At 39.7% G+C, this 16,321-nt stretch overlaps 1 protein-coding gene across 3 annotated transcripts in view; it reads left to right on the top strand.

Annotated features, from left to right (window-relative positions):
• The window catches only part of POGZ (pogo transposable element derived with ZNF domain), a 2,357,128-nt gene that overhangs the window by 128,267 nt on the left and 2,212,540 nt on the right, over positions 1 to 16,321 (top strand). For all 3 annotated transcript variants that reach the window (XM_044080634.1, XM_044080633.1, XM_044080632.1), the window contains exon 3: positions 12,165 to 12,446. In XM_044080634.1, the coding sequence (XP_043936569.1) occupies positions 12,165 to 12,446 (282 nt within the window). The remainder of the gene's footprint in view (positions 1 to 12,164; positions 12,447 to 16,321) is intronic.

The raw sequence follows: 16,321 nt of genomic DNA, 5'->3' as shown, positions 1-16,321 counted from the left end.
ATTCATCTTCTGTGTGGGGTGGCAAAGGGCATACCTCATGTAGTAGCCTGTGCTCCCAATGGTGCCATATTAAGTACTGTTATCTTTAAATCTAAATAGCTTAATGCTAATAGCCATCATCATCTTCCCATTTCAGGTAGTTCAGCTTACTTTATATATTTCGAACATTTGAATTTCCCTGCAGCTTATGCTATTTATTACATGAAGTGTCAGAACCATGGATAGTTTATTTTTATTTTTACTTTTTTTTTCTTTTTATTTGTTTTTGCCATTTCCATCACTGCTATGTAATAACATATCTTTGAAAAGGAAAAAGAAAAACTTGTATCCACTGTCAACAGTATTCATTGCAATAGCAATACTGTGTGGGTGCTAGTAGTGTTTGAATAGGTCTGTGTTATTTGATTGAATCCTAAATGGTTGAACCCAAATGATTGAAAATTCATTTAACAGAAAACCTACTGCACAATAAATCTACTCCACCTGTTTACTTATATATACTAACTCCATAGTCGCACAACCATGAAAAAAAAATATCTCACACAGAGAATTAGTGCTGGAGTGCAGACACAAAAATCTAGAAATACAATGTGATACTTGTAGATCAGAGTGTGTGATATACCTTTAAAAAAGATTCCAATCAGTGGGCACATGCATATAAGTACTGAACATGTGTAAGCAAGAGTGCTATTTTCAGTGAGTAGCCAGAGTGAGAGCATGCATGTATGTACTAGTCAGTCAGTTAGATAGTTTAAGTTTAATGTTTCTTCCACCCATCCTGATGTGTTTGTATGCAATAAACTACTTAAATGAACATCCAAGCTTAACTGTCTTCTTAATATGTATAAGACGAGTGACATGGTGTGAGAATGGGATCCAGAGTCACAGCCATGAGGCAACCAGTTAGAAATGGAGGAATATACAGTACTGGATCATCCCAACTGCTCAAACAACTCGCAAACAGGTCAAAAACAAATTCCAGGTACTAAAACTTGCTTAAATGATTTATTTAACTACAAATATAAAATGAAGCATTCAGAACGCTCAAAATGAATTTCTTAATAAATGAAATGTCCAAAACTGTGACATATTGATAAAAATATTTGAAATAATTATGAAAACATTTGAAACAATATCCGAATTGCATAAAATGTGTGGAAAAAGGAAAACGACCACACTTTTTTGCAATATACTACTTTTTCGCATTAACTAAAATATTTGAAATATCCAGAGTGTACAAGGTGTTGGCAAGTGTGTGCAGTATTACAGTACAGTTATTTTGTAAAGTATAGCCATTTCAAAGAAAATTTCGTAAAGTACAGGCTTTCGAAGAGTTTGTTGTACATTTGAATATTATTACAAGTACCTCGTGTGTGTGCATGTTCATAGATAATTACAAGGGCCAAGATTACATTGTGTTTTACCATATTCTGTGGAAATGGTAGAAGTATTTTGCAGACACGCACCGCTTGTGTTTGATAACAATATTGCAGAAAATTGGAGAGTGTTTGAGCAGGAATACAATATTTTCATACAGGCTGCTTTTTCCTGACAAAGATGCACATACAAAGGCATTTATTCTGCTTAATTTAGCTGGGTCAGAAGCCATTGAAGGAGAGTGTTCATTTGTGTATGCACCTGCTGTGTTTGCTGTGTTTAGGAGGAAGACCACCATATTGTGGTACCTGCTGAAACGCGGGAAGACCCGGAATGCTTTAAATGTGAATTTCCAAGTGAATATTACAATGGAAAGGCACTTATTTTACACAAGAGATCAAAAGCCTGGTGAAACTTTTGCAGCATATATAACCAGTTTGATAAACAAGGCTAAAATGTGCTGATTTGGTGATTTGAGAAATGAGTTGATAAAAGACTGACTTGTGTGTGGTATTAATAATGACACCGTGAGAAAGATTTTGCTTCATGACAGTGATCTGACGTTAAATAAGGCCATTGAGATTTGTCAGATATACAAGCTTACAGAAAGGCACACAAGTATGCTTACAAATGAGAATAGCTCTGGAAGGCACAATAACAAAGCTAATGTAGATAGTATGCAGCACGAGGTTAAAAGACGCAGGCCAAAGGGTGTAGACACTCCAGTAAAGCCCAGAGCTACTTCAGTGAGGCCTAAGGAACATACAGCAAAGCACAGGAGTGACTCAGCAAAACCCATGCCAAACCTCATAGTCAGCTGTCATAATTGTGATGGAAATCACAAACACAAATGAGAAAAGTGCTTAGATTTTGGTCAGCAGTGCCATTCTTGCAAAAAGTGGAATCATTTCAAAAGGTTTTGTAAATCAAATAAGGCATATTCTTTTATTAAAAAAGGGCATACAAAGAGGCAAGTTGATTAATTAGAAAGCTGCAATCCCACTTATTATGTTAATGCTGTGTCTGTGCTTAATGAAACAGTCAATGCAGAATATTTATGAGCAAAAAGTGAAATATTTTGTACTGTTCAGATTAATGGGAGACCTGTAGAGCTTGAAATAGGTACTGACTCAAAGTACAATGTTATGTCAGCAGAAATATTTAGAGTAAAAGCTGCAGAACAACTTGATTTGACAAAGTGTGTGAAGCTTGTTGCTTATGGTGGTGAAGAGATTCAAACCAAAGGCTCAGTAGTGCTTTCATGTTACTCTGGTGGGAACAGCTATGACTTGCAGTTTTACATTGTCAAGAGACATGTCCAGTCATTATTAGGCCTCAGAGACAGTTTTAAAATGGGACTGCTTTCATTTAACAAGGAAGTCCACCATGTAAGCCTAAATGACAACAGCTCAAATTTCGCCTAAACTATTTTTTTCTTAGTGTGCTTATATTTTCGCAGACAGAATAGGCAAAGTACCAGTTGTGTACTCCATGAAGATAGACCCACAGGTCAGCCCAGTTATCATGCCAGCATGGCAAGTTCCAATAACTATGCAGAACAGAGTCAAAGCCGAGTTAGACAAAATGGTGCAGCTAGGTGTAATTTGTCCATTAGAAAAAACAACTGAATAGGTATCTTCCATGGTAGTAGCTCAAAATAAAAGCTCAGATGATATCAGAATATGTATTGATCCAAGAAACTTGAACAAAGTATTAAAAAGACCTCATCAACCTATGCGCACAGTTGAGGAGGTTGCTGCCCTCATGCCAGATGCCACAGTTTTTTCTGTCTTAGATGCAAAGAGGTCATTTTGGCAAATTTTGCTTGGTCGAAAATATTCACTACTAACCACATTTGGTATGCCATTCTGAAGTTACAGATTTCTGAGAATGCCATTTGGAATAAATTCTGCCAGTGAAGTCCTTCAGCATGTGATGGAACAAATTTATTCTGTCTGTCCATGTGCTATTATAGTAGATGATTATTCTAGTAGGAGGCAATGTTGAAGTCAAATATGATAGAAACCTCAAGAAAGTTCTGAAAAGAGCACATAAAGTGAATCTTAAGCTAAATCCTTAGAAGTGCAAATTCAGGCTATGAGTAGTTACTTATGTTGTTCATTTGTTTACCATTTCAGGCTTACAACCAGATCCTTCCAAGCAAACAGCAATTCTCGAGATGCCAGCTCCAGACAATGTTCAAGCCCTGCAATGTTTTCTTGGCATGGTCAGCTATCTAATCTAAGCAGCCAACTTTCAGCACTGCTAAAAGAGCTGACACACAAAGATGTAATCTGGTCATGGTCAGAGCAACATCAGAGAGTATGTGATGCCCTGAAGCAGAAAATTGCCAATCCACCAACTCTAAGCTACTATGATGTTCACAAACCAGTTACTATTTCCTGTGATGTTTCTAAGTTTGGTCTAAGTGCAGTCATTCTTCAAGAGGGTAGACTAGTAGTGTATGCATTGAGGACTCTTACCCAAACTGAGATGCAGTATGCCCAGATTGAAAAAGAGCTTTTGGCAAGTGTGTTTGCATGTTCAGAGTTTCATGATTATATTTATGGCTGACCTGTCCAGATCAAAACTGACTACCAACCACTAGTCACTGTTTTGAGAAAGCCAATGTAGACAACTGCTGCCAGATTACAACGCATGATGCTCAAATTGCAAAACTACAATTTCTACCTTGTTTACACCAAAGGTAAACTTCTTTTTCTTGCTGATACCTTTTCCAGATGGTCCAGGAAAAAAAAAACAGAACAGCATAACAATGAGCAATTTGATTTCGAGGTCATGGAAGTGAGAAATTTTTCTTCCATACATCTTGATGAGCTTAGAACTCACACAGCTGCAGATCCAATTCTTCAGAAGTTAAACCTATCAGTTGAGGATGGCCTTCCAAATGATCTTGTTTACCAGTAGAAGTGCAGCAGTATTTTCCATACAGAGATGAGATTTTGTCCAACAATGGTATCATCATGAAACGTCCTAAAGTGATTGTTCCAAAATCCTTGCAACAAGAGTACATTAAGATCTTGCATCGTGGCCACCCAGGAACTGACTCTACCAAAAGAAGCGTGAGAGGACTAGTATTTTGGCCTGCTATATCAAAAGATATCGAGAAAGTACTTTCATCTTGTTCAATACATAATAGTACAAAGCTGCATCAACAAAAAGAACCACTTCACTTAAGCCAGATTCCTGAACTACCTTGGTTGACAGTAGCCACAGATATCTTCGAGTGGAATGGTCAACATTACTTAGTGTCAACAGACTCTTATTCAAATTGGTTTGAGATTGACCTACTTCCTAACCTAATGTCCAATACTGTCATTACTAAGTTGAAGAGACACTTTTCTGTCCATGGTAGTCCACACAGAGTTATTTCTGACAATAGTGCACAGTTTACAAGTCAGCAGTTCAAACAATTTGCTGAAATGTGGGACTTTGTTCATGTTACGAGTAGTCCTGAATGCCAAAGAAATAAGAACAACACATAGGTAAACCAGCAAGATACAAAATGCAAAACAGCATTAAAAAAATCCAAAGCCTGGAAACGTTGAGGTAAAATGCAGCATTTATTCCAAACAGGAAAAAATCACAAAGCTTTCAGGATCAATTCGGGATGTAGCCCAGGCAGGTATGACCCTAGCCCTGAGTAGCATCCTGCCATCACCCAGAATGATACCACAGTACAAGGACAAAATGATTGACTTCAACAATTGGCTAAGCTTCTGGTGTCATTCTAAGGGGATCCAGTGTCTGTCTGCTTAGGATAGCATGATCGAAAGACCATGATGCTTTGCCAGAGATGGCCTGCACCTGTCGACCCTGGGATTCCGGATACTGGCTAAGGCTCTTGCCACCCCTATAGTGCCTTTTTTAGGCAAGGTTCAAAGGATAAACACCACCATAGCAAGTATAAGCAAGCAAAATCTGAGGGTAATGCTACTCAATGCTGGAGGTCTAAACCTCAAAATGCACTCCTTAAAATGGATAACATCGACATCTGTGCAGTGATGGAGACCTGGTTCAAGGCTCCAGAGAGCATCCCTGCATTACCAGGTTATAACTCATACCACACCTTTTGGTCACCTAATCTGGACCGAAACACTAAAGGAGGAGGAGTGTCCATATTCATTAAGGATATCCACACATCCAGGCTAGTTGCTCAACATAATGCATCTGAAATTATCCAAGTGCAACTAATGCTGGGCAAGATTGCAATCCAGGTTGTAGCTTGTTTAAGTTCCCATGCCATGCCCCAAGATGCCCACTCCACATTTCTTGATATACTGGGTAATATTAAGGTACAGCCCAATACCCTAATAATGGGCGATTTCAACTACTCCACCATCAACTGGGAAAACTACTCATGTACTAACTCATTTGCTCAATGCTTTCTGGCATTCATAAATTCCAACGCCCTGGATCAGCTTGTCCATACCCCCACCAGGGGCAGCAATATCCTGGACCTGGTCATTACCAATATGGGCAACTGATGTTCCACGCCAGAGGTCAACTCCTCGCTGGTCAGATCCGACCACAAGCTAATCACTCTAGACATCAATATCCTGCCCCCCCCATTATGTAAACCAGCATAAAAAACTTCTCCAAAGCCAACTTCATGCTTCTTAAAACAGAAGTGGCAAGCTTCACAACACCCATACAGATGGAAAATAGAGGTATGACTGCTGAATCCTATACAAATGCACTGTATAAGCACATACACGAGTACATGGATCGTGCCATCCCCTACAGAACCAAGACGCTATCCTCCAAAAAAAAGGAAGCCAATCTGGTGGTCCCCTTCCATAAACAAACTCTAAAACAGAAGTAAGAACCTGTTGCAAAAAATAGTAAAATCCCCTGATTGCAGGAACTCCCTGGTCAGCCTCAGTAAGAAGCTGAGATTCCTCATAAAATCCTCCAAAGCTAGTTACGAAAATAAAATTGCCACTGATTCTAAAGACAACCACATAGCATTCTACAGTTATGTCAAGAATCTCAATGGCAACATTCAGATCTGCTCTGAGCTACAGCACAATGGCACTATATATACAGAACCAACTGATATTGCCAACATCCTGGCCGATAGGTTCAGTGCAAACTTCACCTCCCCCTCACCCCCCCAAAGGACCCATCACTATACAGGAAGAATGCAAAGCCCTGTAATCATGGCTGCACAAGTAAAGACCTCACTCTCCAAAGCCAAGAACACAACATCCATGGGACCTGACAACATCCTAGGCTGCGTTCTGTACGATCTACAGAACAAATTGGCACCCCACATAAGTACCATGTTCAATTATAGCCCCATTTCAGGCTTTGTGCCTACTGAATGGCACACTGAGACGGTTATCCCACTCCACAAAGGGGGTGCCACCTTGGACCCTGGGAACTACCACCCCATTCGCCTGACGAGCCTGGTCTGCAAGGCCATGGAACGTATCATCTCGAAGCTTATAAACAAGGACATAGGTAACCTCCAAACTCTGGACCCCACTCAGTTTGGGTTTGTAAAAGGCAGGTCATGTCTCCTAAACCTGATTGACTTATTTGAAGCAGTCACCAGAGCCATAGATGAGGGTAAGGTGGTGCACACAGCCTATCTTGACCTCGCCAAGGCTTTTGACACCATCCCCCACTCTAGAATTATAGATAAGCTCACTAGACTGGGCATAAATCCCTCTGTCACAAGATGGGTGGCCAACTGGCTCACAGACAGAACACACACAGTGAAAGTAGCCGACTCCAAATCTAACTTCAGACCAGTGACAAGTGGAGTACCACAGGGCTCAGTCCTGGGTCCTCTCCTGTTTGGCATCTACTTCTCAGAAGTCCAGGCTAATACAGCAGGTCTTTGGCTAATGAAGTTCGCAGATGACTGCAAACTAGGTGCCATAATAGAATCACCTGATGATGTGGACATTCTACAAAGGGACCTCACTGAGACTGATGCTTGGTGTCAAAGTCATGGCCTCAAGCTCAATGCCAAGAAGTGCATTGTCATCCCCTTTGGGAAAAACACTGTACCCATGAACTACCACATAGGCGGTAGCCTACTAAACACGGAAAGTGTGATAAGAGACCTTGGGACACAGGTGAACAGTAGTCTCTCCTTTGATAATCACATCGCCACAGTAGTCAGGAAATCCTTCTGTGTGGCACACCTCATCACAAAGGGGTTCACCTCCAGAAAAAAGAGGTCATTGTTCCTCTCTGCTCATCCCCCATCAGACCCATTATAGAGTACAATGCCCTGTTTGGCATGTACCTTGCAAGACATCTGCAACTAGAAAGGCCACGGAAATACCTCACTAAGAGGATTACTGGCTTCAAACAGATGCCATATGCAGACTGTCTCAAAAAATTTCAGCTCTATTCCGTCGCTCATCGCCTACTCAGAGGCAATCTCTGCCTAACATACAAAGCCATGTCAAACCCAGATCTGTTGGACATGCTACACTTAAAGAAACCCCAATCCCTCTCTGAGCCACATGCCCCAGGACCTAAACCTTGCCACCACAATAAACAGAACATGCGGGACGGATAGATTCCTGTCCCAGAGACTTCCCATGCTCTGGAACAGACTACCCATTCATGTCAAGCAAAGCTCCTCGTTAGCCCTCTTTAAGAAAAATCTCGACAATTGGATGGGAAATAGGAAATTCACTCCGGGGATCACTTCTGTGGATCTGCTAGACAAGGGCACAGGAAAATAACTTTCTTAGGTGGTAAAAGCCAGGGAACTTTTTTGGCTAGGTTTATATAGGTCCCAGGGTCGATAGCCTAGTACCTACCTATGAACCCTTCATCAGTGTATAAAAAAGAAATCAAATACCTTTATTTAAATAGTAAATTCCAACAATAAAACTAATCACATGACACAGTTGTATTAAACACTTCAGTTTAAAGACACATATACAGGTAAAATGTTATTGAAAGCCAGTATAGCCATAAAATAAGTAAAACATTTAACTAATACCCATCCACACAAGATGTTATTTCAAAGTTAACCGTCTTCTTTTTAAAATAGGTTGACTGTTGTATTTAAACCTGGAAAACAATCAGCTTTTAAAAGTGTGATCCATGAGTATTCACATAATTCTAACTCATTATTAAGACCCTCCCTTTGTCTTCTGTCTGATGTCAGTCACTCTAAAGTTAAATGTATGTGTACTTCCTTTCTCCCTCATATGCTTGCCCAAAGCATTAGTTGCTACCTTTCTACGTATTTCAGATTTGTGTTCAATAATATGCTATAAGGACTTTATAAGGGAGAGAGAGTGGTTGCAGATGTCAAAAGGTTTTGATCACATCGAATTTATGAAGAGTTTATGTCAACAGCCGAGATCATACATTATGGAATCACAAGGAATGGAATTAAGATGAAATTGGTAACATTTATTACCAGTGTCTGAACCAGTGGTACAGCATCTTGCCTGTGACAAAGACTCTAATTCTCACTTGTTCAATGTTCCTGTTCCAAAGGACATTCTGTCAGCAATCCCTGTTCCTGAGAGTCCTCAAGCAGAACATTCCCCAGTGACTGTCCCTGTTGCTAAACCTGGTCCTAACTATTGCATTACGAGATCTGGTTGGATCTCAGAACATAGTTCCAGATACATGGCAACCAGGACATGACTTTTGTTTTATTTATTATTGTCTGTATAATATCATGCCTATTGAAATGTCATTATTTATATGAGACAGCTCAGGAAAGAGGGAGGATGTAGATGAGAGTGCGTGATGTACCTTTAAGAAGCATTCCAGTCAGTGGGCATGTGCATATAAGTACTGAGCACGTGCAAACAAGAGTGCCATTTTGAGGGAGCAGCCAGAGTGAGGGCATGCAAGTATGTAGTCAGTTAGTTAGATAACTTGTTTAAGTTTAATGTTCCTGCATCCATCCTGATGTGTTTGTATGCAATAAACTACTTAAACGAATACCCAAGCCTCATCGTCTTCTTAATATGTACAAGATGAGTAACAATACTGACCAATATAATCATCACATATGCTGCTAGACTTATTTCCCTAATATTTCTTGTAAAAAATGACACCGTTGCATACTTCATATTGACTTGCACACTTTTGTATCTAATGGGGTTTCATTCAAATGAGTTTTCAATCTAACCGACTTGAACATTTGGGATTCAGTCACGAGCATTCAATCAAATGACATAGACCCATTTAACATTCTGTATCTTTTTTTTGTAGCAACACTATATTGTTATTAGAAGATATGTTGGAAGCATCATTTTTGTACATTGTGAGCTAGAGCGGCTGCGGTGGTGCAGCAGTTAGCTTTGCCACCTCACAGCAAGAGGTTCTCCGGTTCGATCCTTGGCTGGGGTGCCTTCTGTGCGGAGTCTGCATGTCCTCCTTGTGGTCGCGTGGGTTTTCTCCGGGTGCTCCAGTTTCCTCCCAGGCTGGCAACTCAACACCGTTAAGACTCCACTGCCAATCATGAGCAGACAGGTGATCCGCTGTGGCGACCCCTAACCAAGAAAAGCCGAAAGAAGAAGATGAGCTATCTTGTGCAGGATTTTCATTTTTTTTTTTTTATATATATTATGAGCTATCATGCACAGGATCTTGTTGTATCCTGTAACTGTTTAATTCAGTACAAGAAAGGTCTTTGGCATTGACAACTATATCCTAATAGCCAGTCTTGATTTTTTTAGCATCATATAAAGTGTGAGTTGTAGTCTTGAACTGAGTAAGACTTCGCTCTTTAACTGATGTAAAATACGTATTTTTGTAATGCTCTTTTTATGCAAAGTTATTAAAATAAGTTAAAATAATCTTGAAATATAAAGTAAATACAAATATTTTCCATAAAGTATCTGCAAAGGGTTATTTTCCTCTCATAGTTTAGCTCTGGGTTAACAGTGATTTAAGCATATTAAAGACCAATAAGCTGTACAGTTTATCCCATGAGATTGCTATATAGTGGGCATGCCCAAAATGTGGATAACCATCTAATTATTAAGTTAATATAACTATGAGATGATGGTGGTATGACACAATGTCTGCAGTTCTTAATGAGTTGCATTACCTTTAAGTTCCATAGGAAATAAGGGAACAGTAGTTTCCATAATGAATAAAAAGCACAGGTAAATAGGTAAATGGGTACATAAGTCTGGTGAATAACAATGATTAGATTATACACCTTCAAGGTTTCCCAAGGAAAACAAAGGTGAAATAAGGAGTTTTTGGGCAGTGGCTGACCATTATTCCAGTATGACATTCTGGAAGTCTCTGGAAAGTGGTAAAGTGCCTTGATTATATTATAAAGTAGAGCTTGAGATTCAACATTCCAATTCAGATAAAGTTCTCATGAAGTTTTGTTGTCATTTTGAGTGTTGAATTTGGGGTTATCCATTGTCCTTTTGTGGCAATGTGTTTTGCTTGGCACAGCATAACTTGCTGCTGTCTAGGTTCAAGCTACTATTATATATATTCTTCTACTTCTTTCTTAGCAGGAATAGTGTCATTGTCAGTGGCTGTACACGTAGCATGCTCACCTTTGCTGCTAGAAGATCAAAAGGACGTAGGTTTTATTCCCACACCAGGTACTTGTATTGATTTTCTGTTTTCTACACTGCAATGCAGCACAAGGGGGGGTGCTGTATTCCTGAGCGTGCTTTCCTTTGGATGAGATATTAAACTGAGATCCTATCTACCTGAGTCGAATGCTCATGTAGATGAAGACGATCCCATGGCATGTATTGAACACAATGGGGGAATTTCATTGGTGCCCTGGCTAAATTTCCTTTAGGCTGTATTTATATCACTTTGAGTCTCCGTTGAAAATAGTGCCATTGGCCTAGTGGGACTAACCCAGTCAACAGTAAATAAAGAAATTAGACATTCACATTTACCTTTGGACATAGGTTCCATATGATTTGTATGCATACTCTACAAGTGTTCACTGATTTTTAGAATACATGTTTGAATGTGTGTGAGGGATATGGTACAAATGTTCACTCATTCATAGAACAGGTTTTTGAATGTGTGCGGGGGGGGGGGGATATCCTACAAATATTCACTGATTCTTAGAACAGGTGTTTGATTGTGTGTGGGGGATATGCAAATGACAAGTTCACCATAGGACTCCTACACATCTAAAGACCACTACTGTTGGTAAAGGATCTGAGAGAAAGCTGATAGTAGTAGGAGAAGAATGAACTATTATATCCTAGACAGTTAGTTATAAATCCCAATCCCTCAGAGCCACACACTCCAGGGATCTAAACCTTGTCATCACAATAAACAAAACATGCTGGAGGGATAGATTCCTGACCCAGAGACTCCCCAGACTCTGGAATAGATTGCCCATACATGTCAAGCAGAGTGCCTCTTTGGCCCTCTTCATAAGGAACCTTGACGATTGGATGGGAGAAAGGAAATTCACCCCGGGGATCACTTCAGTCGCCCTGCTAGACAGGGGTCCAGGGAAGTAAATAGTGTGGGAAGAAATAGCCAGGGAATTGTTATGCCTAGGCTTGTATAGGCCCTAGGGCTGATAGCCTAGTACCAACCTATAAACCTATGAACCTATAGGTAGTGATACACTGATATTTCCTTAAAAAAGCAAGCAATGGAGTTTGTGGCTGCAGTATAGGACTGTGATGTTTTTTGATATTGTGGGGATCCAGTGCAAGAATAACTGATGAGATTACAAAACAGAGTATAAAAATATATTTTTATAGCTTGCAATTGCTAGGAAACTTTATGACAACATACTGTCTGTTATTTTTCCAAAACTACAGGAACAGAGTTTGAAAGTATAAGGATTCAAGCAAGTTCCAATGCAAAAGTGATTGAGATCTTCACCTTGAAAGGTGCAAGTATCAGGTTGAACACTTTACGGGAGTACTTCCCCCAGGCTACAGGGCTCAAGTACCGCAAATCATGGAGCTCTCAATACTGCAAAGTGGAATGTGAGGGAGACCAGCTGCTGCCCCCTGCTGGACATTGGGGTACAAAAACATACATACCAATAATTAATTCCCAGTCCTGCCTAGATGATGACAATGCTTTTCTTCAGTGTGGTAAGTAAGAGAATTTTACTATACTCTCACTGCATTTCATTGTCATTTTATGATGCACTTTAAAAGTTGTGGTAAACTTCTATCAGTTGTTAATTCCTAGAGTATTCCCTGAGTGGTGGGTTATTTTTTTCAGTGTGGTATTAGAATTTGACTTTTATTTCTTCTGTACTTCAGTACCATTTAATGACAGTGCAGTCTCTCTTAATACACTTTAAAAGTTATGGCAAAGCAAATCAGCTGAATCTAGATGTTATGATGTCTGGGGTAGATGGTAATATTACTGCATTATGTACATGGTTACTTAACCTAAAATAACCAATTAACAACAGTGGAAATAGCCAATATTCATTGTAGAATTGTGAAGGAAATATAAGAGAAGTCAGTGATTCTACTTTAAACCCTTTTAAACAGGTCAGAGAAGTAAAGAATGGAGAACTAGTGCAGGGCACACGTGAATCCTTTTAAAATAGGGAATAAGGCCAGCGATAAGAAATTTTAAATCTGTTAACCTGATCTTAATATAATTCATATTCAAGATTTTTAATTTCTCTCGAATCTGAAGTGACTGGGAAGCAAAGGCCCTGCGGTGACTTCGATTTATAGGTGCCTGAGGCAACAGGTGAAAAACTGGTAGCTTATTTAGCTTGCCTAGGCCCTAGCAAGACATTTGCCATAGGTCTGTAAAAAGTTAGTAACAATGCCAAGAGTGACCCATCATGGCAGTCAGGGTAGCAGAACGACCTAGTCAAGAAGATACAGAGAAACTTTGTAAGTATCGCAATGGTGAAGAAAAGGATTGTTACTACCAGGATACCACAAAATTCAAAGAAAATCAGCAGTATTGTTTCTAACTAACACAACAGCTGAGCTGGAAGGACGAGTTTATCTGATTGTGGATGACACAAAGACTGTTGTACAATATAAATGTTTATTATCTTTATTTATTTCAAATTTGGTAATCAGGGAAGTGGACTGTTCAACTAACTTTTTTTCAGCCACAAGCCAGACTCCAGAGGAACAAATACATAAATACAATAAAAAATAAATCAATAATAAAACTTGGCTAGGCCTAAAATGGCTCGCAATGGCAGCAAGCCTAGTGCTTACCTATGATGGTATGAGAAAGAAGAGTAAAACAAAACTGCATTTCAAGGAGGTTGGTACACAGGAAGCAAACCCAGCTGAAGAAGAAGAAACACTATCCAAAAAGCCAAAAAGGAAAGAAGGTCCTGGTGACCTGCTTACAAAATGACCCAAAAATAGGCAAATAGAAGAAAGCAGTAAAGAAGTTTGGTAGAAGTTGTATAGAACCATAAGAATACTACAGAAAGTGTTTGCTGCTTTTAAGTGTATGGTGCCATTTGTACATTACCTTGGAGTAACTACAGGCTAAAGCCCAGTAAGAGTAATGGATACAGATTAATTTACAGTCATATTGTAACAACCTATTATTAGCAGTGTGAAACCAATGGAATCAACGGCTCACCTCCCGAATGAGCATTCTTAAAATATGATAAAATGACAATTTTACTAAATACATACCCGAAGTTTCATTAAAGGGCCAGGCACAAGATGTACAACTCATGCAAAAAAAAAAAAGGCCCTTCTCCCATGTTAGCCTCATTATCTTCTAACTTGCATGTCTCTGAATTACATTTACTACCATAATATGCAGAAAGAGCCGCTACAATGTGCAAATCATTGCTGATCTGCGCATTGTGGTAGTAAATAACTGCTTGAGTAAGCAGTAACATTTTCCCCTCTCCAGTCATTTTTCCCACACACACAAGTACACACAACATGAATAAACACACACGCACACCACAGTCCCTATGTTTGTCCCTAACCTGTCTGCCCTTTCAGTCTCCTGCCACCCACATAGTAGCTGAAGTGCCAATATAGCAGTTACCTATTATGTCATGGTGGCTAGTGTATCCCCCACACTGATTACTATACTACTGTTGGTACCATTACAACACTTCCAATCACAGTAATCACTGGTGTCTAGTGGTTCCTCCCACCCCCTGATCCCAGGGGTTTGGGGACCTTACGGCTCTTTAACAGTAATCCCTGGTGGTCTAGTGTATCCTCCCACCCCCAATCCCTGTACTGTCATTGGGGCCATTACAGTCCTTTAAGGGTAATCCCCCTTGGTCTTCTGGTTCCCTCACCATGTTCATGGCAGGCAGTCGAACATGGCCTTTTGGCCTTGTTCAATTCCACATTGTGGTGGGGATGAACATGATGATCTTCACGGCCAAATGATTTCTTGTACTGCTTGGCCATGAAGATGTCTTTCTGGAGGCTAATTAGCATATGCCCCCCCCCCCCCAATGACACATTACTATTCAGTGCGGCCAGCCCATAGTGGTGCTGCATGTCTTCTTTGTAGAGGAATGTGAAGCACAGCTGAATTGGGGAAAGGTACCTCGATGTGTACACTGAAGTTTACACATCGAAGTAGCTTCTTGAATCTCCCCATAGTCTTCCCAGGTCTATAGTTAATAGAAAAGGTAGAAAGCACTGCTGCTTAGCATATCAAATCAGGTAAATTGAGACGCTAATGGTGGCAGCATTACAGTTACTAATAAAAACGTGCAAGCAAAAAAGACAAGAATAAAGTTATCAAACTGTGAAAAAAACTAAGCCATTGTTCCAAATAAGGCCCCATAATTTTTGCAACTGTAGTAGACAAATGGGTATTCATTCATATAATAATCATATTGCATGTATAGGGACATCTTTTATAGTTATCAAAGTTGGGAATACAAAGATTGTGTAATATCGGATTTACTATATATAATTAGCAGGGGGTGTGGTAGATGCAGCCCCCCCTCCCCACCATGGGGGTGCAAGGGGGCTTGCCTCCCTGCAAAAAACAATGTTATTTTGTTTTTTATTGGTTGCATGTGGCGAGGATTTTACTCACACACGAGTAGCTTAGTGTCAGCATTTCCAACATCAACCTGATATTGAGGTATATCGACCTAGTGAGATATATATATTTGCACATCATGAATATGTGACAGAGCAAATGAATGGGTATTTGGGGGGTAGATGTGTGAGGATGAGAAGTAGGGTCATTTTAGCAAGTGGAAGAACAGCAAAGGAGATGAGAGCTGCAAAGGCACATGCTATAGGCCTTTTGAGGTATTTATCAGAAGAAAAACAAGAAGGAACAGACCCGGCCAGGCTGAATAAAGATAGGAAGGAGATCATAAAACACAAATAAAATAAGAGTTATTGAATGAGTATGCCACCTTATTCCTCACTAAGGAAAAGGGAAGGAAGCTGTCTTTCTGGGAGGGAGATAGGGCTGAGTGCTGAACACATTGGATAGACAATAGGATAGAGAGAAAGGAGGTAGAAAGAGCACCGGCTGTGGGTACGACAAAGGGGATGGTCTGCTTTAACAGCCTGGAATGATTTAGAAGGGAATAATGACTGTTCCTTTAGAAAGCCGAGTTTGTATAATCCACCTTTAAGACCTGAATTAGAGTCTTTTTTAGCTATTTGTGAAAATGAGGTGCGTGATTTATTGGCTACTAAGGCTGTTAAGGTTTATTACAATATGACAAGCAATGAAAGGAAGGCATTGTCAGAACTGAAAAATGAGATGAACATTTATATTATTAAAGCTGACAAAGGAAATGCTGTAGTGGTCATGGATTATAGTTTTTACCCCCAAAGTATTATAAATTTGCTTGATGTTAGGAAATTTTATGCAAAAATGGATTTAGAAGAAATTAATAGGTCTTTTAGCATTATTGACGCATTAATAGAAGAGTGGTTATTGGAAGTGTAAGAACTGATTAGATTGTACTATGTTGGAAATAACTTGAAACAACTGAAATGAGACTGAAACAAAAGTCTTT

The sequence above is a fragment of the Protopterus annectens genome, chromosome 8.part0 (assembly GCF_019279795.1).
Source record: "Protopterus annectens isolate FY-2018-M chromosome 8.part0, PAN1.0, whole genome shotgun sequence".
Lineage (NCBI taxonomy): Eukaryota > Metazoa > Chordata > Ceratodontiformes > Protopteridae > Protopterus > Protopterus annectens.
Note: the sequence above shows the minus strand (reverse complement) of the source record. Positions and strands in the feature narration are given on the sequence as shown.